We start from the raw sequence: 23,938 nt of genomic DNA, 5'->3' as shown, positions 1-23,938 counted from the left end.
CCCAACATCTATGAGGTTTATAGTCTATGTAGAATTTAATTTCCAATTACTAAAGTTATATTTTTCTCTTTTTATTTGAACTTAGAAAGTTTTATAGATAATAAAAACTATATAAAGTTGACTTCATATATTTCTTGGAGCATCTTTTAGATTTTTGCTTCTCTTATTTAGCAATGGTTTTCAATGTTGGTCTTTATGTGCAAAACTTCTGAGCAGTGTGTAGATCAGAAAATGTTTTTATCAAAGCATCATTTTTAAGTTTGATCTTTATTGTATTTCCCATTACCATTTAGTCCACTTATACCCTCCACCCCCAGCAATTACCACACTGTTGTCCATGTCTATGCATCCTTTTTCCTTTTGGCTCAATCCCTCCACCTCCTCACTAGCTGTCATCTGTTCTCCATCTATGGATCTGTCTCTGTTTTGCTTTCAAGTCAGTTCATTCATTCGATTCCTCAAATGAATGAAATCGTATGGTATTTGTCTCTCTTTGACTGGCTTATTTCACTTAGCATAGTGTTCTCCAAGTTCATCCATACTATTGCAGAGGGTAAAATTTTCTTCTTTTTTTATGGTTGTGTAGAATAACATTGTGTAAATGTCACATAGTTGTTTTATCCACTCATCTATTGATGGACACTTGGGCTGTTTCCGTACCTTGGTGATTGTAAATAATGCTGCAATGAACATTGGGTTGTTTATGTTCTCTTAAATTACTGTTTTCTGTTCCTTCACATATATTCCCAGAAGTGGGATCACTGGGTCAAAAGGCAGATCCATTTTTAATTTTTTGAGGTATCTCCATACTGCTTTCCACAGTGGCTGCACCAGTCTGCATTCCCATCAAAGGTGCAAAAGAATTCCCCCTTCTCCACATCCTCACCAGCACTTGTTTGTTCATGCATCATTTTGCCATACAGTTTGACCAGACATAAGCTTCAAAGTCAATGTTCTTTATCTTTCAATACTTCAAAAATATGATTCTATTGTCTCTTTTCCACCCTGTGCTGTTGATAATAAAATAGAACCTATCCAAATAAAACCGATACCAATCTCATTATTATGACTGATTCTTTCTTTCTTACAGATTTATTGAGGTATTATTGATATGCAATATCTACACATTTGAGTGTACATTTTGATGAATTTTGACATATTTATGCACAGTAAAATCACCACCGTCAAGATCATGAACATAAGCAATGGAAATACAGATAAATGTTTAACAACCAGTTGTCCAGGGGAAATAAAGGTGCCCCAGGGTGTGGTGTTTGTCAATTTCTGCAGTGTAACTGCTCTCACCGGGCACACTGAGCTTTACAAAACCACGTCACCCAGTGGGGGGTGAGGAGGAGGGATGCACAGTCAGGTCTTGCAGGCTGCAATGTGCCAGCTCCTGTACACCCCTGGAAACATGATCCTTTGCCCGCTGAATTGCTTGGCACCTCTGCTGAAAATCAACTGACCATATACAGGGTCCAGCAGAAGTAAGCTTGCTTGAGTGAGGTTGGTTGTAATAATTTATAATTTAATTTGAACACTTGACCTAAAATGTCATATGGTGTGCTTGAGTGTGATATTGTTATGTTACAGAATTCCATGCTTATGATTTTGTAATAAAAGGGCATTATTTGTGCCGAACCGTGTGTGTGTGTATGTGTCTATTTTGGCACTCTCTGTTTTGTGCCATTGATCTGTATGACTACCTTTATGCCAACATAGCAGGGTCTCGGTCACTGTAGTTGTATAATATTTCTTGAGATTAGTTAGCATAAGTACTCAAAAATTTATCCTCCTTTCTCAAAGTTGTTTTGGCTCTTTGAGTCATTTGCATTTTCCTGTACATTTTAAAATCAGCTTTTCAATTTCTATTGAAATTTTCATTGGGACTGCATTGACTCTACAGAGAATTAATAGCATCTGTATTGAGGCTCTGGTCAAAGCACATGGTATATCTCTTGTACATATTTTGTTAAATTTATCTCTAAATATTTAATATTGTTTTTTATTTTTATTTTTCAATTTTGCTTTTAAAGAGTTCAATTCTAATTGTATGTCACTAGCCTCCATACTAGAGATAGATTCGGTATTTCCTTTGTCCTATGGGTTATTTATGTGTATGCTTCTTAGTTTCAAAGTATTTGATGGTTTTTTCAGATTTTTGTTATTAATATCAAATTTAATTCCAATTTTAATTAGCCTACTTTGCATAGTTAGAATATTTTGAATGAACTGAGATTTAGTTTTTGTCTCATAAAATGGGCTCATTAAATGTTCAATGTACACTTGAAAAATAGTGTTCTATTTTGGCGAAGTATTCTATAAATGTCAATTAGGTCAAGTTGAATGGTATTGTTTAACTCTCCTACAATCTATAGATTTTCTGTTTGCTTTTTATCTCATTTATTGAGATGGAAGATTAAAAATTGTTGGCTATAATTGTGGATTATTGTCTTTCCCTTTTCAATTCTCTTAGTTTATGCTCTATGTAGTTTTAGGGTTCTGTAATTAAGTACATAGATATTTAGGATTGATTTCTTTTTTATTATAAAAAAAACTTCTTTATCCCTGGTAATACTTTTTGCTCTGAAACCTTTGTTGATATTAAAATAGCTACTCCCCTCTTCTTTTAATTACTGTGGGCCTAGTATATCTTTTTCTAGCCTCTTAATTTTTTTTAACCTTTAATTTTTTAAACAAACATGTGTGTGTGTTTATTTAAAGTGGATTTCTTATATATAATATATAGTGGGGTTTTGCTTTTGCTTTTTCCATTCTGGCAACCTCTGCCTTTGAACTGGATTGTTCCAACTGTCTACATAGACTGTGATCATGGATATCACTGAGTTCAAATCTCCCACCTTGGTATTTGTCTCCTATTTTCCCCCTTATTCATTTTCCTTCTGCTTTTCTTTTCCTGCCTTCTCTTGGATTGATTGTGTCTTATTATTTCATTTTTGTCTCCTTTTTTGGCTTGTTTGCTAGACTCTGGAAGCATTAACATCTTCTCTTCATATTTGATATTCTGAAATTTCTCTATAATGTGTCTTGATACAGGTTTCCTAGGTATGAGTAATCTATGCCCTTTTGGTATCTCTGTTTTTCCCCTTTCAAACATTACCTCTTTCCTTTTTTCTCCTTTCTTTTTTCCTGAGCTTTTTATTATGTGAGTGTTGTAAATTCTGATTGTACACTGTATATCTCTTAGCTTTGTTTTATATTTATTTTTTTCTTGTCTTTTTCTTCTTTATATTGGGAGATTTTCTCATCCTGATCTTTTAATCCAATAATTTTTCCTTATTTATATCCATTTCACTTTTCTCTCATACATTGCATTGATTTTTATTTTTCCTGATTATTATGGAATACTTTTTTAAAAAAGTTCTCTTGTTCTTATTTCTCATTGCTAATATCTTTTCTTATACTCTTTAGTATATTAATTGGCTAATTTGAAAGTTCTTGGTCATCTGTTCTGTTTGTGTAGGGATCTCTGATGGAGATATGTTATTTCCTTATGAGATAAATACCCTGCTTTTTTTGAGCTGTGAGCTCATTTTCTCTTGGCGATACTGTCTGTCCTGTCCAGCAGACCCTTAGAGTGAAATACCAGACTCCAAATCTAGCCAGCGCCGGTGAGGCAGGAGTGAGTAGGTGGACTCTCAGGCGGAGAGCCCCAGGCACCAGAATCAGTAACTGCCTCCCCACCCTTCAGTGCGGCTTCACTCTTCGGATCGTCAGGTGTCCCCTAGATGGGGACCGCCATTGGGAAGGGGCACTGTACCCGTTAGAGTGTATTCCAGGTCTTTGGAGCTTGGAATAGGAGCGTAAAGCCTGCACTTCCACATATATCAAACAGGAATCATCAGATCACAATTTAAAAACAGAGTTTTTTAAAATAAAAGGCCCACTTGAACTTACCTCCCAAGTGGCACACAGATTTGTCTTGTGGTATAACCACCTGCCATTCTCATCTCTAGGATAGATTTTATCTCCAGGCTTAAAAAAACAAAACAAGTGTGATTCATTGTATTTATATCTGGGAATTAAAATTATGGAATCTGAATTGTCATTATGCAAACATACTTCAGCACTGGGAAAGCAATTCAAGTTTAATTATTTATATGTTTATATAGTAATGTAATAAATTGCATATATTTTCTTACCTTTGTGGGACGGCCCAGAAATTCATTTTTCTAAAATATATGACACAGTAATCTCCTTATCCTTATCCTACCCTGCCATTAATTTCCCCTTTACTTACCGACAGATTACTGCTCTTAAGTCACGAACAAATCACTCATAAGAAAAAAGTGGCGGTTAAGAACGAGGACTTTCAGACTCAGTGTTGTCACAGTCCGTCCAGCCTTGACAAAGGTGCGGACAGCACGGTACGTGACTTCTCAGTTTGGCGTCACCTCCTCACTGGTTCTTTTCCTTCCACTTTCGGACCCTCTAGGGGTTCGGCATCTCTTTTTCCTACTGCACACATTATCTGAGGGCCAAATTTCCTTCTCTGGGTTTTGGGTGATCCTTGCCCAACTAAGACTAACTCTGGTTTGGAATGTTGTCTCTCAGAGTTCTCATTTTTGGCTATTTCTAAAAATGGGACCCGTTCCTTATGGGCTTGGAAAAGGAATAGAGAAAAATATGATTCCTAGGCTCCTTGGGTGGATGGTGGTAATCATTTCCTGAGGTTAGCTAAGGAATCAAGAGTTTTGTTTTGAAAACAAAAACAGACTAAGCAAACAACTAGAACAGGAACAGAACCACAGAAATGGAGATCACATAGGGGGTCAGCAATAGGGAAGTGGGAGGAGAGGAGGGGGGAAAAGGCACAGAGAATAAGTAGCATAGATGGCAGGTAGAAAATAGATGGGGGGGAGGCAAGGGTAGTATGGGAAATGTAGAAGCTAAAGAACTTATGACACATGGACATGAACTAAAGGGTGGGGGGAATGTGGGTGGGAGGGGGTGTGCAGGGTGGAGGGGAGTGAAGGGGGGAAATGGGACAACTGTAATAGCATAATCAATAAACTATTTTTTTTTAAAAGTTTTGTTTTGGATGTTTTCCATTTGAAACGACCACATCTAGTTCAAGTGGTTATTTGAGGAGGCAATGAAACAGAAGTCTCAGAAAGAGGCCCAGAAAGAGGTCCTGGCTGCAGACAAAATTTGGTCGCTCTCAACATATAAAACGGTATTCAATCCATGCAACTGTACGAGATCACTTACATAGAAAGTGTGTCTCAGTAAGACAAGAATATTGAGAATAGAGGGACTGGGCCTCACAACGTTTGGAGGTTGGCAGGGAAGAGGCTGCCAAAGAATCATGATAGGGTAGCATTCTAGAAGCCACAAAAAGCACATGTGTATAGGAGGCAGTGGTCGGCTGTGTTGAAATAGGTCAAATAATAGGAGGATAAAGTGTCTGTTGTATATGGTTGGCAGCATGGAAGTCTTTTTTAAAAGATTTATTGCCCTGGCTGGCGTAGCTCAGTGGATTGAGCGCGGGCTGCGAACCCAAGTGTTGCAGGTTTGATTCCCAGTCAGGGCACATGCCTGGGTTGCAGGCCATGACCCCTAGCAACCGCACACTGATGTTTCTCTCTCTCTCTCTTTCTCCCTCCCTTCCCTCTCTAACAAATAAATAAAAATAAAATCTTTTTTTAAAAAGATTTATTTATTTATTTTCAGAGAATGGGAGAGAGAAAGAGAGGGACAGAAACATTAATGTGTGGTTGTCTCTCAAGCACTCCCTACGGGGGACCTGGCCCCCAACCAAGGCACGTGCCCTGATTGGGAATTGAACTAGCGACGCTTTGGTTCATGGGCTGGCCCTCAATCTCCTGAGCCACACCACCCAGGGCCCCTGTTGATGGATTTTAAGCCTGAGTTAGCTACTTCATTGCCTGGGGCCTCAACTTCCTCTTGTGTGAAATGAAGATATTCTGTATATTGGGATATCTATTTCTACCTGAACATTTCACAACATTGTCTTTTATTATTTATGAAATGTCAGGCACTATGTCGGTAATTTCACATATATAATTTTAATGACTCCTCACAAAACTCAGCAAGTCAGTTATTATTGTCTCTGATTTACCGACAATGGAATTGAAGTTCAGAAATATTGAAGTACCATGCTGGTAAGTAATAAAGCTGAAAGTCAGTCCCTGTTCTGTGTGACTCCAAAGCCCATACTCTTTCCAATGCACCATGCTTAGGGGGTGTGTTACGAGATCAGGTAATAACTTGACCATGTTACCTGGCTCACGTGCCACAGAGCTGGGAGTCAGACCAGGCAGCCTGGGTCTAGAGATCTGCTCCGTACCCCTGCGCTTGCTAAGTGACCTCCGGTGAGTGCGGTGGGAATCTGTTATGTTGTTTTCTACCACCCTTATGCCATCTTCTACAGAGAAGCTCATTCCACATTGTTTGTGTGGGCCCGCTCAGCTCTAACTCTTGGCCATACATGTCAGTCAGTCACTCAGACCCTGAACAGATACAAGACCAGCCAGCAACAGGTACAATAAATACATGACCCAAGTAAGGCTAACCGTATTTCTCTATGAGGTTCAATGTGTAGTCTCTTGCTCCCTGAATTCTTAAGCTGTATTGAAAATGTAGGCTTGCCACGTCAGTGGGCATTTACCATCATGTGGAAAGGGATTTTTGAGAATGAAGCCAACCAGTTGAAAGAGAAAGGGCCAGAGTGTAGACACGTAGTTTAAACTTCTGGATCCAGTTGTGCCTGAACTAGATGTCCCTAAGAAGGACTTCTTAGTTTTTCTTTTTGCTAATGCCAATTTAAGTTGGACTTTGCCATTTATAACAAAAGTCCTGACTTACACGGTGTTGGGGAATGGCAAGTAATGGGCCAAAAATGTGGAATGAACTAGGTCCGTATGGGGTTGGGGATATGAGGATTTTCCCATGTCCAGCTGATAATTGGCTATTCTTTCTATGCAATAGCACGTCATCTTGTTACACTGTTGCTTTGTTGTGTCTTGAGACTCTGACAATGGGTCTCAAGATTGGCCTTCTAAGGCCATTGAGACTGAAGCTTTAGGGGACTTAGTAGAAAAACGTTGGGTGTTAAAGTTTATTGGCCATTTCTGTAGTCTTCAGTAAGGTCCTAAAGAAAGATATGGGTGTTTATTGCTCCTTGGTTTGTAAGATGAGAGGTAAGATCGTATTTTGCTAAAACAGCTACTTTCTGCTTCTGGATGCCATCAAAACATCAGAAGTTGAGCTCTAAAGCCCAAAGTCAGTGTCAGCCAAGACAGGGAGGGGAGAATCCTAGAGGGAAATAAAACTGGACTTTGGGAGAATTCTTGTCCATATATCTCCGAAGGCAAGATCTCGGCCCGTGGATGTCCTACCTGACAAAGGAGCACCATCCAATGAGGAGCAGACTGAGTGCGAGGAACATGTTAGCTGTATCTCCCTGTTTTATATTATTTCAAGCCAGATGGGGGCTCGTGAGCTGAAACCTGAGCAGATGAGCCGAACAAGCATGTTCTTTACTAAGGTGCAGAAACCATGGGTTGAGGACTAGATACAAGAAATTGACCTTATAAGGTTTCTACTTTTATATACTCTTTTATGGAGCTGACTGAATGTAAATTTACTGAAAGCCTAACAGAATTTTATCGGATATTGTCTTGTCCGTGAAATCCCAACCTGACCAATGAAAGCCTGGGATTACCAAGACCATTGTGAAGCCTGAAAACCCGTATGCATCTCCATGGAGGAGAATGCGAAAGGGGAATTTTTCCCAGAGTTCATCTTGCCTGTGACCACAGAGGAGAGTCACCATGGAAAGTGCTTCCAGAGGACAGAACAGCGGCAGCCAGGTTGGTTGCATAAAGGAATCCCGGCCACCGCAGTGGGAGAGGGTCCTTGTTTTTCCTGACCAGCAGGGTCTGATTTGCCTTGTGCACAAGCGTCGAGTTTCATTTTCAATCTCTCCTTCCCTCGGTGAAAATTTAAAGCAGTTACTTCTCTTCAGCAGTGTGTGTGGGATGTGCTGTTGGTAGCTAGGTGAACACTGAGTCAACAGATGGAAAAAGTTCAAGGAAGAAGTGCGATTGAGCTAGAAGAATATCAAGCACCCTGATCTTGTTGCTAACTCCAAAACACCTGACCATTCTTTGGGCTATTTCCCCTTGGAGGGCAAATACATTTTCAGCTGTACATATTGCATTATTTTGCATTATGTCGCGCAGGGACATTTTTATGACTCAGCGAGTGGCAAGAAGGGTGTGTCTGGATGCCAGGCAACTAAAACATGGACCGCTCTTTGGGGAGTATGTGATGGTTTCATGTAGGGAGTTTAAACTATAGGTGTAAAGACACGATATAATAAAAGGAGCATTGGATTGTGAGTGAAGAAACATGGGATCCAAGCCTGAGACTGTTACACATAATCCTTTTGGCCACTTGTTGGGCCAGGTCAGTGCTGTCTGATCTACGGAAACAAAACAGTGACATTCTACGGAGCTGACGAACAGACTAGCTCACGGTCACCAAAGAGCGGAGGGCAAAGCTCTAGGTGTCTGGACTCACCTGAAAAGCCATGGGTAACTCAATAATGTAAAGGTCGACATAGTCCAGCTGGAGGATCTTGAGTGTCCTCTCCAGGCATGGGCGGACGTTCTCCGGGTCAAGAGCTGTACACCAAAGCTGAGAGGGTCCAAAGGGGTTAGTTAACTAACATGCATGCTGTGTCCTTTTGAAAATAATAATTCAGCCCATTATTCTTTACAAAGCCTTCATACACATTTTATTCATTCATTTAACTGCACAAAGATATGTTTATGATGAAGTTTTACCTGAGTACAAGATAAACTGATAAACTGATATTACTCTTGATGTCTGTATTATAGCTTTATCAGAATAAAGTGCCAGAATATACATCCGTATGTTCATTGCAGCATTCTTTATAATGGCCAAGATATGGAAGCAACCTAAGTGCCCATCAATAGATGAGTGGATATAGCATTCACGGATACATCTGATAAGGGGTTAATATCCAGAATTTATAAAGAATTTATAAAAATCGGCCCTGGCTGGGGTAGCTCAGTGGATTGAGCGTGGGCTGTGAATCAAAGTGTCGTAGGTTCGATTCCCAGCCAGGGTACATTCCTGGGTTGCAGGCCATAACCCCCAGCAACCACATATTGATGTTTCTCTCTCTCTCTCTATCTCCCTCCTTTCTCTCTCTAAAAATAAATTAAAAAAAAGAATTTATAAAAATCAACAACAACAAAAAAACAAACCAATCAAAAACTGGGCAGAACATCTGAATAGACACTTCTCCCAAAAGGACATGCAGTTGGCCAGTAGACCTAGGAAAAGACGCTAGACATCACTAAGATCAAAGAAATGCAAATTAAAATCACAATGAGATATCACTTCACGCCTGTCAGAATGGCCATCATCAGTAAGTCAATAAGCAAGTGACACAAGGATGTGGAGAAAAGGGAACCCTCATGCACTGTTGGTGGGAATGCAGACTGGTGCAGCCACTCTGAAAAGCAGTATGGAGATACTGCAAAAAACTAAAAGCAGAACTGCTGTCCTGGCTGGTGTGGCTCAAGTGGGGTGAGTACTGACCTGTGAACCAAAGGATCAAAGGGTTGGATTCCCAGTCAGGGCACATGCCTGGGTTGTGGGCCAGGTCCCCAGTAGGGGATGCATGAGAGGCAACCACACATTGATGTTTCTCTTCCTCTCTTTCTTCCTCCTTTCCCCTCTCTCTAAAAAGAAATAAAATCTTTAAAAAAAACAGATGAGTGGATAAAGAAGTGGTGTATACATACAATGAAATATGACTCAGCCTTAAAAAAATGAAATCTTGTCATCTATAACAGCATGGATGGACCTACAGGGCATTGTGCTCAGTGACATAAATCAGACTAGAGGAAGACAAATGCCATGTGATTTCATTTATATGTAGAATATAGCAAACTAAATAAAATAAAGTCATAGATGTAGAGAACTTTTGACGGTTGCCAGATTGGGGTGGGGGATGGGTGAAGAAGGTGAAGGGTTGGCAGTGGGGAAGGGGAGGGAGGGATGGGGAAAAGGATACAGGGAATAAGGAGCATAAATAGTCAGTACAAAATAGACAGGGAGGTTAAGAATAGTATAAGAGATGGAGAAGCCAAAGGACTTACAAGTATGACCCATGGACATGAACTAAAGAAGGGGGGGGATGTGGGTGGAAGGGGGTATCTAGGGCAGAGGGGAATAAAGGGAGGAAAATGGGACAACTATAATAGCATAATTAATAAAGTATATTTTAAAAATGAAGTACAAATTGATAGTTATAGAATGGTCATGGGGGTGTAAAGTACCACATAGGGGATATAGTCAGTAATATTGTGATAACTATGTGTGGTGTCAGATGGGTACTAGATTTAATCACTTCATAAATTACATAAATGTTTCATCATTGGGTTGCACACCTAAAGCCAGCAGAATATGGTACATCAACTACAATTGAAAGATAAAAATTATCTGAAAAAGGAATACAGGACCAGAGACTTAAAGATGCCCCAGAGCCACAGAGGGTGTAATCTGGAGACGAAGTCTTCCCCTGCTCAGTGCTCATCTCCCACCCGACTCTCAGCCCTTGAACTTCTCCTCGCTGTGTGTGACAAGGGAGCGGAGGGTGTATCAGAACAGCGTGCTGACCTGGGCAGGCACTTCCTCTCCATGTCACTCTGACAAAAGATGTGCTTCATCTGAGCAAGAAATAGACTTGTGTGAGCCACTTCACTGGATGCTTCCCACGTGACGGGCAGTACAGAAGCTGGTGAAATTTTATATTACGGCCAAGATTTAGATTCTCTCTCTCTCACTGCTCCTTTGTTCTCATTTCCTACTTGGACCCCAGGGAAATTCTGCCAGTCCCTGCTGAGAACTTACTGGATGTCTGGCTGAACTGATAGTGTCACCAGAATGGCGGGCTAGGGGAACCCAGCCTTACTCCACCACAAGGCCAACAAGGCGACAGCTGTGCTTGAATGAAAATGGGGAGGCGGCGGTCCCAGGGCACAGACTCCAGCTGTGAGAGAAGCAAGTCCAGGGGATCTAATGCACAGCATAATGGTTATATCAACAATGCTGGATTGTGTACTTTAGAGTTGCTGAGAGAGTAGGTCTCCCATGTCCTTACTACAAACAAGGAGTGGGAATTATGTGAGGGGTGGGGTGTTAGCTGACGTTAGGGCGGTAATCCTTTTGCAATATATAAGTGTATCAGGTCAACATGTTGCACACCTTAAATTCGCATAATGTCCCATGTCAATTATACTTCAATAAGTAGGGAAAAAATACAGTCAATAAAATAAACTTAGATGGCTTGACAAAAAAGAAAAAGAAATGGCTCGATCTTAAAGTGTTAGGTGTTGGAAGATTAAGGTTTGGATTGTCAAGTTGGAGCCAGCGTGCCCTTGAAGTCAGGAAAACCTAGGTTGCTGAGCGGTACTCAGATGCTTGAAATACATTAGTACAGCTTCTTGAAGCATCAGATCTGCCGAAGAGGACACTTCAGGTGGAGAGAGTAGTGGCAAAATGGGTTTGGCTGTTACTGTGGGTCTGTGGGTGTTTTTGCTGCCAACTCACTGCAGTGGAAATTCTGTTTCATGCATTTTAATTATTTTTATTCAACAGACCCATATAGTTCCAGCTTTGTAACGGGTCCTGTGTAAGTATTCTGTAAATGTTAGCGCATAGTGACTTTATGAAATAGCTGACTTAATTCGGTTCAGTTTTTGCAGCGTGATAGATGATGCAACGACTTTACTGTTCTCCAAAGAGGTAAGAAGGAAACTTTCAGGGTCTGTTTCTCTTGGTGGTTATTTAAAACCTCCTTCTTACATGAAACAAACAAGAAGAAATTGTGGAGGCAATGTAAAAGTTAAAAAAAAAAGAATTTTAAGATAAGTCAAAGTGTCCAGAAATATTTCTGGCTGTGGGCAGGCTGCTTTGGCATAGGTCCTCAGGTTATGAAGTCAAGTTTACTCTTGTTCAGGAACAGGGGCAAGCGCCTATTTAAGGGTTAATGTTTTACTCTAATGAGAGACTGTGTAATAATAAAATCTTTAGGAACCAGAATTGTTAAGCTTTAATACAGTGAAAGCTCCAAGCTGATATTTTGGGACAGTGGCTCCATGTGGCCCTTGGACCAGAACGATAAGTAGCTGGTGATTTGGGGAATCGCAAACCCGGGAAACTTGGCAGGAGCCGAGTGGGGAGCTGGAAGGAGGGGAGGTCTAGGGGGTGGGCGAAATCAGCAGCAGTGTCTTTTTCTCTTTTGAACCCTCAAGAGAATTGTATTATGTCCCTACAGAGCTGCCTGTAAATATACATCCCATCTTCCCACTGTCTTTCATTTGAGTCATGATGCTTTATCTTCCTGATTGTTCTTCAATGTGTATGGATTTCTAACACTGGAGATTTAAATTGCTCACAAGGTAGTGATCTAAACAAAGGAGGTATTTCCACACAATGGCATCTTATTCGGCCGCTAGAAGAAATGATATTCTGATAGACATTACAACTTGGATGGACCTAGAAACATTCCATGGAGGGAAAGAAACTAGACACAAAAGGCCATATATTGTATGATTCCATTTGTACGAAATGTTCAAAATAGGAAAACCAAGGAGACAGAAAGTAGGTCCGTGGTTGCCAGTGTTGGGGGTGGGGTGGAGAGGGATCAGTGGAAAGTGACTGCTAGTGGGCATGGGCTTTGGTTTTTATTTTTGGAGCGACGAAAATATTCTGAAATTAGGTTGTGGTTATGGTGGTGCAGCTTCTGTGAATTTACTAAAAACCACTGATTTAAAATGGTGAACTTTATGGTACACGAATTAGAGTTCAATCAAGAAATTCGTGATCTATGAACAAATAAGTAAACACAAAAGAAAAAAAAAAAGCTGCCCCTTTCAAGAAAGCCTTGGCAAATGCTTCTGTAATATGAACCATCTCCTCCTTTTCCTCCACTCCCCAGATTTTTGCTTTGTGGATGTGGTTCTTTGCATAGGTTTTAAATCCTTGGCCATGTATGGAGAAGGAGTTTTGCCTTAAGCCTGCTTCAAGGGGCTTATTAGTCCCTAAGTCGCTGGCACGAGTAAGGAAGTAGGAAGTTGAAAATGCCGTCCTCTTGCTGAGTCCAACATTCTGCGGCAGAGAGAAGGGGGGTCAGGCCCACCATTAGCATGAGGCGATGGAGGGAGGAGGGAAGCTCTCACCTTCCCGCAGTAGAAAATGTCCTCTCTCCGCACCTTTCCTTCTGCTATCTTCTCTCTGATGGCCTCCCCCACCTCGTGTTCGTTCAGGTAGACGTAGGCCCCGTCGATGTGCCGGTACCCCACGTCAATGGCTGCCTTCACCGATGTCTTGCAGGTCCCCTCAGGGGTCTGAAATGACAAAGGGGTTGGGATTTAGGAGAAAAGAAATGGGTCTTTCCTTTAGTGGAATCGTTATTAACCGGGACAGTTTGCTGTACGTGGCTTTAGAGTGAGCATGACAAATTCCCAATTCCATGCTGTTGTTGTGATTGGAAGTGGTACCCGGAGGCTGGAGAAGCTGGCCTCCCAGGGAGCATCCTGCCCTCAGCGGGAGACTCCATCCATCCCAGGACCACCCCCAACGTTTTTTAACCAGTGACAGCAGACTTCACAGTATCCGGGCTGTAGGAGGGCGCAAGTTCACGGACAATTGCTCAGTTAAAAACCAAAGGTTTGGCTGAATAAACTGAGACATATATTCACACAATGGAATACTAGCCAGTAATAAAAAAGGAATGAACTATTGATACACACAGCAACACGGATGAATATCAAATAATTATATTGAAGGCAAGAAGCCAGACCAAAAGGAAAAGACACTTTATGATTCCATGTATACAAAACGCTAGAAAATGAAAACTAATCTATAGCAACAGACACAGATCAGTGAGTGCCTGGAGTGCGGGCTGTGGACGTGGGATCACCAAGGAGCACGAGGAAGCTTGGCAGCAATGGGTACCTTCACCATCTTGAATGTGCTGATGGCTTCATGGGTTTGTGCTTGGGCCAAGGGCGTTTGATTGTACACTTTAAATGTGTGCAGTTTTGGGGGATGGCTGGGGTGGGGGGGGCAAAAGAAGTAGGGGGAAAAGGCAGACAACTGTACTTGAGCAACAATAAAATTAAAAATCGGTGCAGTGTTTTTATACATCAATTATACTTCAGTAAAGCTGGGGAAAAAGGTTGTTGAGGGGCATGCTAGATTTTTCAAGATACGTTTTTATCAAATTTGGTAGCTAAAACTCTGTTCATTTCATTCACCTGCATGAAGCATTAGAATGAGAATATCCTCTCCCCTGAACGTTGACAGGAGAAAAACGTGCAATTTCTTAACATGAGATATAAGTTATCCATTTTCCAGATTGCACATAAATTACTGTTCTTTAGTTACGATGACATTTATTTTTTATTTTGGTAATGTTGATTAGTAACGTATAAATTTCAGGTGAATAACATTATAATTTGGTACCTGCAACTCTATTGTGTGCTTACCCCCAAAAGTCTAGTTTCCTTTCATTATTATATATTTGACCCCCTTTACTAATTTTGCCCTTGCCCTCAACCACCTTCCCTTCTGGCAACCACCATTCTGGTGTCTGTACCTGTGAGTTACTTTTTGTTTTATTTTGTTAGCTCATTACACTTTTGTTTTCTAGTCCACATATAAGTGGTTTCTGTCCTTTTCCATCTGACCTATTTCATTTAGCACAATACCTTCAAGATTTATCCATGTTGTCACAAATGGCAACATCTCATCTTTTTTATGGCTGAGTAATATTTCATTATATATAAATATATGTAATTTCATTACATATAATTATATAATATACAATATAATATACAATGCAATAATATAATGATATATAATGTATAATCATTATAAATAATTTATAAATATATATGTAAAACTATCTTTATCCATTTTTCTGTTGATAGATACTTAGGGTTTTTTCCCTGTCTTGGCTATTGTAAATAATGCTGCAATTAACATAGCAGTGTGTATGTCTTATTAAATGAGTGTTTTCATATTTTTTGGATAAATACCCAAAAGAGGAATTTCTGGATCGTATGGCAGTTGTATTCTTTTTTTTTTTTTAATTTATTTTAGGGAGGGAAGGGATGGAGATAGAGATAGAGAGAAACATCAATGTGCGGTTGCTGGGGGTTATGGCCTGCAACCCAGGAATGTACCCTGGCTGGGAATCGAACCTGGGACACTTTGGTTCCCAGCCCGCGCTCAATCCACTGAGCTATGCCAGCCAGGGCTGGCAGTTGTATTCTTAATATTTGAGGAACCTCCCTACTGTTTTCATAGCAGTTGCACCAATTCACAATCGCTCCGACAGTGTATCAGCATCCCCTTTCCATCGCATCCTCTCCAACACTGTCTTTTGGATAAAAGCCATTCTAACGGTTATGAGGTGGCATCACATTGTGATTTCGATTTGCATTTCCCTAATAATTAGTGAGGATAAGCATGTTTTCATATGCCTATTGGCCACCTTTATGTTTTCCTTGGAAAAATGTCTGTTCAGGTATCTGCCAATTTTTAACTGGGATTTTTGGTTTTATTTTTTGGTAGAGTTGAGTGACTAGATGTGTATGTGTGTGTTTGTATATATAATCTTCTCTCATTTATTTGGTTGCTTTTTTGTTATTGATGGTTTCCTTTGCTGTAAAGAAGCTCTTTAGTTTGATTAATCCCACTTGTTTATTTTTGCTTTTGTTTCCTTGCCTTTGGAGTCAAATTCACAAAAACGCCATCAAGACCAATGCTCAGAAGCACAGTGCCTATGTTTTCTTTTATGTATTCCATTGTTTCGGGTTTTAGCTTCAACTCTACTGTAATCCACTTTGAGTTAATTTTTGCTTATGGTGTAAGATAGTGGTCTAGTTTCATTCTTTAGCATACAACTCCCCAGTTTTCCTAACATCACTTATTGAAGAGGCTTTTCTTTCTCCATTGCATGTTCTCGGCTCCTTTGTCATACATTAGTTACCCATGTATGTGTGGGTTTATTTCTGGGCTGTCAGTTCTGATCCCTTATTCTGTTCATCTGTTTTTCAGCCAATACCATGCTGTTTTGTTCACTATAGCTTTGTAGGATAGTTTCAAATCAGTAAGAGTAATACCTCTAACTTTGTTCTTTTTTTCTTAGAATTGCTTTGGCTATACAGGATCTTTTGTTGTTCCATACAAATTTTAGGATTTTTTTGTTATATTTTTGTGAAAAACACCATTAGTATTTTGATAGGGATTGCATTGAATCACTAGATTACTTTGGGTTACATGGGCATTTTAATGCTGTTAATTCTTCCTATTCATGAGCACAGCATAGTTTCTTCAGTGTCTTATACTTTTTCAAGTACAGGTTTTCTACCTACTTGGTTAAATTTATTCCTAGGCATTTTATTTTATTTTTCTGAGGCAGTTGGGAATGGGATTCTTTTTTTGTTCTCCTTTCTGATTGTTCATTATTGGTGTATGAAAATGCAACTGAAATTTTAGAATATTTATTTTGTATTCTGCTACGGTGATTTCATTTATCACTGCTGGTAGTTTCTGGTGGAATCTTTAGGGTTCTCTGTATACAGTATCATGTCATCTGCAAATAATGACAGCTTGGCAGGCAGGGTCCGCAGGAAATCATGAAGGGTGGGAAAGTGGATATCCCCAGGCTGATGCTGTGTGTGTGTTGGTGGGGGACAGACGGGGGGATTGCCAGTCAGGCTAGTGGGTAAAAAGGCCCTCGCCCCAGAAGCATACAGCTCAGTCTCTTCCAGTGTGTCTCTAACAACCCCTGAGACTAAATGAACCTCCTGGAGAGCCTTATAAGAAACCCTGCAGCAGACCCAGGCTGCCTGCAACTAGCTAATTTTTTCACAAGGCAGGATCTTGACAGGGGTCAGCCACAGGGAGTCAGGAGGATGCGGGGAGTATACCTCTGCAGGCTGATGCCTTATGGAGGGGAGTGCAGAAAAGATGGTGTCTGTGGCAGCCTGGGAGAGGGACTCAGCTCAGGGGCAATGGCGGCTGTCCCTCTAGCCCTCTCCCTGAAGCCACACAACCTAATATCTCCCTCTATGGCTCCAGTTTGCTCTGAGTTGCCGTCCCTCCCTTAGAGCCCAGGGGGAATACTTGTGAATGCAGTATTGTGTGTTGGTGCTTTGGGAGGGTGCGTGGGTTTCTAGCAGCCTCCATGCTGTCCTGGCAGATGGACTCCCTGCTGATTTTTATAGACAGATGGTATATGGGTTTCTCTTCTCAGCACTGGTGTTCCCGGCTCGGAGCCTGGAGTGGAGCTGAGCCCTTGTCTCCTCAGGGGGGTCCTTTGCAGCTGAGATATCCCTCCGCATTCCCAACCACACCACATATCAGCACTGGGCCAGCCATGTTCACATCTGCACCCTTCCTTCTAGTCTCCACGTGGTGCTTCTGTGCGTCCTCAGTTATCAGAGTTCCGTTCAGCTAGTCTTCAGCTGGTCATTCAGGTTGATTGCACTATAATTTAGTTGTAATTCCAGTTTGTTTCTGAGAAGAAGTGAGCGAGATTTCCACCTCCTCTGCCACCGTCTTGGATCTCCAATAGTTTTCTTTTACCATCATTTGTACTTCTGTGGTATCTGCAATAACTTTTTCTCATTCATCTCTGGTTTTATTTGGCTCATCTCTTTTTTCCTCAGTGACTCTAGCTAAAGTTTTATCATTTTTTTTTATCTTGTGAAAGAACCAATAGACAATTTCTATTGTCTTTTTATTCTCTATTTCTTTCATTTCTGCTTGTATTTTTACTATTTTCATCCTTCTAATAACTTTGGGCCTCATTTGTTCTTTTTCTAGTTCCTTAAGGTGTAATGCTGATTGTTTATCTGAGGTTTTTCTTATTTCTTGAGGTAGGCCTGCATGGATGTAAAGATCTCTTTCAGCATCGCTTTTGCTGCATCCCAAAGATTTTGGTATGTTTTGTTTTTATTTTCATTGGTGTCTATGCATGATTTGATTTTTTTTTTCTGATTTCTTCATTGACCCAATAGTTGCTGTTGTTTAATCTCCACATAGTTGTAGTTTTCCAGCTTTCTTCTAGTAGTTGATTTCTAGTTTATATTACTGTGGTTGGGGAAAAAATGCTGGCATCATTTCAATTTTCTTAAATTTATTGAGATTTTTTTGTGTCCCAACATATTGTCTACCCTTGAGAAGGTTCCATGTGCAATTGAGAAGAATGTATATTCTGTCACTTTGGGGTAGAAAACTCTATAAATGTCTATTCAAGTCCACCTGATCTAATGTTGATTTAAGACTGATTTTTTTTGTTTACTTTCTGTCTATATGATCAATCCATTGGTGTAAGCAGGGTGCTACAGTCTCCTACTATTATTTATTATGTTATTATTCATTTCTCCCTTTGGGTCTATTAATAAGTGCTTTATATATTTTGCTGCTCCTAGGTTGGGTGTATATATGTTAATAAATGTATGTATTCTTGGACTGTCCCCTTTATTATCACAAAATGTTCAGTTTTGTCTTTTTTATTTTTTTGTCTTGAAATCTATTTTGTCTGATATCAACGTGTCTGTGCCCAGTTTTCTCTGGGTCCAATTTGCTTAGAGAATTAGCTTTCACTTCTTCCCTTTGAGTCTATGTTTGTCTTTGGAGTTGAGATTGGTCTCTTACGGTCTTGTTTTCCAATCACCTGCTCTGTTGTGCCTTTTGATTAGTAAATTCGGTCTATTTACATGTAGGGTGATTATTGATAGATGAGGACTTACTGGTAACTGTCACTATATATTTTATTTTCTGATTACTCTGTATCTCCACTGTTTCTTTCCCCTTGTTTTTCTATCTGCTATTTTAGTTTAGTGGTTTCCTATGATGTTTCTCTCTGTTTCCTCTACTTTTATGTTTTTTATCTCAGCTCTGGATTTTTGTTTTTGTGGTTACCATGAGGTTTTGTCTCGTAGATAAAAGTCTTTTTTCTTCTGATAACATGTCATCTTTATTTACCTATACAAATCACATCCTTTTACTCCTCCCCTTTTATGTATTTGTTTCCACAAATTATCCTTTTTTAATGTTGTGTGTTCATTATCGAATTGTAGTTGTTGTATTTTTAATGCTTTTTTCCCCTTTAACCCTTATGTTATAATTGTTTAACACCCTATTCCTAAACAGAGTTGCAATTTTCTTCTCTTTGTCACCTTACAGTTTTGTGTATCTTTGTCTTTCTATTTTAGGTAGAAGTGCTCCTTGCAACATTTCTTATAACACGGGCCTTGTAGTAAATTCCCTCAGCTTTTGTTTGTCTGGGAAATCCTTTATTTCTCCTTCATATCTAAAAGATGACTTTGTTGTATATATTACTCTTGGATGGTGATTTCTACCTCTCAATATTTTGAATCTATCATTCCACTCTTTCCTGAGCTGTAGGGTTCCTGTTGGGAAATCTAATGATATTCTGTCGGGGTGTCTTTTGTAGGTCACTGTCTTTATCTTTTGACCATGTATTAACTTCTGACAGTTTTAACATAATGTGTCTTGGAAAAGGTCTTTCGACTTGAGATAATTAGGTGCTTTGTTAGTTCCTTGTACTTGCATGTCCAGTTCCTTCCTTAGGTTTTGGAAATTCTCAACAATTATTCCTTTGAATAGCCTCTCTGTTTCCTTCTCCCTTTCTTCTCCTTCTGGGACACCCATTATCCTTATGTTGCCCTTTCTGATAGAGTCGGATAGTTCTTGCAGAGTTCCTTCACTTTGAAAACATCTAGGTTTTCTTTCTTCTTCCATCTGAATCATTTCTGGATTTCTATCTTCAACCTCACTAATCCTCCCTTCCATATGATCTACTCTGTTGGGCACCATTTTGATTTGAACAGCTCAGCAGGTTGGTAATTAGAGGTCTTTGCTGTGTTTTCCAGTAGATGGCACTGTAGTGCAAACTTTTATCTTCTCTTCCCTATGCTACTTGCCCCTCCGGGCAGGGGTTGTTACTGTGGTCATGGGAGTTGCCGCTTGTGTGACAAGGTGGTGAGTGTCCCCGCTGATTTTGGGTCACTGGGTCTCAGTGGTGTGAGGAAGTGGTGAGCGAGGGGAGGGAGCAGGTCCTCAGATGCTAATGCTGTTTGTCTCTCTCTTACCCTCTACTGGGCCATAGTGTAGGGCTGCACCCTGACTCCTGCACCACTACCCCCATGAGCTGGAGCCACAGGCCAGCCATGGTGGCTATGGAACTGCATCTTCAGGAACCAACCCTGTATTCTCCCTCATCCTGCCTCCCCTGTGTGTGCCGATACAACCTCCTTCAGATGTACCAATGTGTGGATCTCCCAAGCCTGCTAGTGTGTGGAACAGAGGAACCTTTGTTGCATTATAGATTTAAGGGGAGATACACAGGGATCTATACACTCTGTCATCCTGCTCTCTGGAGGCATTTTAAATATGTAAGAGTATGTCTCAGTGTACAGGTGGCCAATAGACGCATGAAAGGATGCTCAGTGTCACTAGCGATTAGGGAAATACAAATGAAAACCACAATGAGATGTCACCTCACACCTGCCAGAATGGCTATCATCAACAAAGCAACAAACAACAACTGTTGGCAAAGACATGGAGAAAAGCAAACCCTAGTGCACTGTTAGTGGGAATGCAAGTTGTATAGCCCCCTAAGTATGGAGGTTCTTCAAAATACTAAAATAGAACTACCTATGACCCAGCAATTGCATTTCTGAGTATTGGGCTGAAGAAACACAAAGCATTAATTCGAAAAGATAAATGTATTCCTATGTTCATCGCAGCATTATTTACAATAGCCAAGATGTAGAATCAACCTGTATCCATCAATAGACAACTGGATAAAGAAGGTGTGTTACATATATACACTGGAGTATTACTCAGCAATAAAAAGAATGCAATCTTACACCTTGTGACAGCATGGATAGACCAAGGGAGTGCTATGCTTAGTCTCTGGTCCCTTTAGGTAGAGACTGTGAAACTACTCTCTTCTCCGACAGAAATGCTTTCACTGATCCAACCCTAATCATGCCCCTCTGGAACCCTTTCCAACACGGACTTTCTTGCTCATCTCTGCACTAGTCAATTTGAGCAAAATCCTGCTAAGCCAGTTTAGCAACACCCCCTGCCCCACCCTCCCTGTCTGACCACCTTTCATATCCAGTCAGGTTCCTTCCTCATCCTCCACCACCCTCAGTGATGCCTGTTCATCCAGTTCTGTCTTCAGCAAGAATCCTGTTAGGTTGGTTTAACCAGAATACTCCTTACCCCCTGATGTCTGCTCTTAGTGATTTTCTATCCACTGACCCCCCATTCTGCTCCTTGGCTATAGGTCCCACCTGCCTTTGCTGTGTTCAGGGTTGAGCCCATCTCTCCTACTGCAAAATTCCATCACAGTAGTCCCTGTGCCTATCAAAGCAGTCCCTCTCCTTGAATAAAGTCTTCCTTACCATGCTTTAACAGGTGGCACTGAATAATTTTTTTCTTTAACACCCTGTCCCCAGTATTAAAAAAATACTTGACATAAGAACAGGACTTTGCCTTCTCCAAGTGAAACAATGTTCCCTGGATTGAGAGGAAGAGAGAGATTAGGTAGACATTGAGGAGAAAGGAGGAAATTTTAAAGGATGGCATACTTCTGGCACACTGACCACAGTGTGGCTCAGCGGATTGAGTGCCAGCCTTTGAACCAAAAGGTCACTGGCTAGATTCCATTCAGGGCACATACCTGGATTGCATGCCAGGTTCCCATTTTGGGGTGTATGAGAGACAATCCATCAATGTTTCGCTCCCTCTCCTTCTCCCTCCAAAAATCAATAAAATCTTAACAGGTGGCATAGTTCCAAGAAGGGGTTCTGAGCCTCGTGCCCTCCGCCTCCTCCAACCCAGGGGCAGAACGGACTTGACGACACAGGCTCCTTTGGTGTTCATTAAGGCCTTGGATTTCACCTCACCTTTGCCCCATATGCAAAGCCATTGGCTCACTCTCCAGGTTGTAGAAACTATTTACAATTACAGAAATCTCAACCAGGACCATCCAGAAAGAAATACTGGATCAATTATGGCCCCAATCCACCTTCCTGGCTTACTCCCTCCACCCTTGATGACTAGATTATTTTCATGGCGGCTTTCATCTGTGAACCAGTGTTCTCTCAGAGGGCTCCAGCTTTGCCTTATACTGTGGTTACACGTGCATTTGCTTTTGCTGCCACACTCATCCACTCACAGACTTTAAATGCCTTGTTTCTAGCCCATTGTTTTGATTCCTGCATCATGTACAAAAATGCCTCCCATGTGGTAGGCACACGATAAATATTTTTTGAACTGAATGATTGGCCATCTTCCAAAATGGTTGCCATTGATCCTAGATCTGTGTCATTCGCACACCTGGTAATATTCTCGAGTTTCACTTGAAGTTTTTGATTACTATTAGCTACTAACTCTATGAGCTGATACTCGTACAAAGTGAATTAATTTCTATCAAAGCAAAAACAAACAAAAAAAGGAATAAGACTCAAGACTGTCGCTGATGGGACGTACCAGATGGAGCTGTGGGGAGAGAGCTGGAAACAAGGGAGATGTGTTGGGAGGCTATTGTAGACCGTTTCATCCCTGTGTGAGAGCATTCTGGGGAGCTTTCATAGAGAAAGGTCACACAGATCATTTGTGCGCTTGAGGTTTTTCATTAGTGATCCCTAGGCGAGATAATACACAGAGTGCTTAGTGCTACTAATCTTGGTTCATCTCACATTCCCTGAAGTCACAGGCATGAAGCACCTTTACAAGAAAGTTGGGCACACTGAGAGAGGAGAAAAAAAAGGCTTTGCAAGTCAGGAAAACCTGGGTTGGTCAGCCTCACACGGCCCCATGAAACTACGTTTCCCAGCTGCTTCCCCAGAGTTCCTGTCTCCGTATGTTCCAGTGGAACCTCGACCAGGCAGAAGTTGGGAGAGATAGTGTTAGTCTTCCCTATTTTAGCCTCGCTTCTCTGCTCCGACCCCATCCCCCACGGAAGACATGTGTAAACCTTCCCTCGGGGCCCTACTGCTCTCTAACTCCTGTATCACAACTGAACAGGATCCCAGGAAAAATATTGACTGGATTCGCTATGTACACAAAACACGAATGAGTTCCAGTTAAAGAGTTATCTGAACTTGGCATTCCCCTTGTGTCTCTTGTGGAGTGAAAGGTTTTGAAGAGACTCCTGGGCCGGTGAAGCAGAGAAGGCTAAATTTTGGCATCAGCCTCCAACTCCAGAAATAAGACTGATTCTGAGGTTAAACCTAAATCAGTACTTTTGCTTCGGGGTGACCAGGTTGGGCACAGGGGGTTCTAAGGCTCTGCCTCATCAGCCCTGGGTAGATGATAAAGCAGTTTGCAGTTGTTCAGCTGGGAGCAGAAAGCCAGGAGTCCACTCTATCCGAGACACTCCATTCCCTCTATTCCCATTGTCCCTCTTTATTCCAGCTCCGCCTCTTCCCCTCCTGGAGATCTGTCGGACGCATGTTGTGTATTTTTTTTCACATTAGAGTTTCTGATTTTGTGAGATGCACTGTTACCTCCATACATTATTTTACAACCGACAACGTTTCTGATCACAAACGTGGTCTGGGCACACATGATCACTTCCAGGAGAGTTCCTCTCACGTCGCATTCTTTGATTGGTGCATATTGTATCTTGTGAAGTAAGTTACAGCTCTTTTTGGGAAATGGCACATGACTGCTTTATAGCACTTATACATCCTAGGATACATATTGCAGGGCATATGTTCCTACATACTTTCTTATACAGAAATGTACACAGCAAGTCCCAGTGAGAAATACGCAGCTTTATTAATAGAAG

The 23,938-nt window shown here is 41.0% G+C and overlaps 1 protein-coding gene across 2 annotated transcripts in view; it reads right to left on the bottom strand.

Annotated features, from left to right (window-relative positions):
- AKR1D1 (aldo-keto reductase family 1 member D1) overlaps positions 1-23,938 on the bottom strand; it is a 42,808-nt gene that overhangs the window by 14,168 nt on the left and 4,702 nt on the right. Inside the window, exons 3-5 of one of the 2 annotated variants that reach the window (XM_028525974.2) lie at positions 13,269-13,436; positions 8,572-8,688; positions 3,922-3,999 (exon numbers count right to left, since the gene is read on the bottom strand). In XM_028525974.2, the coding sequence (XP_028381775.1) occupies positions 3,922-3,999; positions 8,572-8,688; positions 13,269-13,436 (363 nt within the window). The remainder of the gene's footprint in view (positions 1-3,921; positions 4,000-8,571; positions 8,689-13,268; positions 13,437-23,938) is intronic. The other variant, XM_036010944.1, reaches the window with a different exon arrangement.

The sequence above is a fragment of the Phyllostomus discolor genome, chromosome 10 (assembly GCF_004126475.2).
Source record: "Phyllostomus discolor isolate MPI-MPIP mPhyDis1 chromosome 10, mPhyDis1.pri.v3, whole genome shotgun sequence".
Lineage (NCBI taxonomy): Eukaryota > Metazoa > Chordata > Mammalia > Chiroptera > Phyllostomidae > Phyllostomus > Phyllostomus discolor.
Note: the sequence above shows the minus strand (reverse complement) of the source record. Positions and strands in the feature narration are given on the sequence as shown.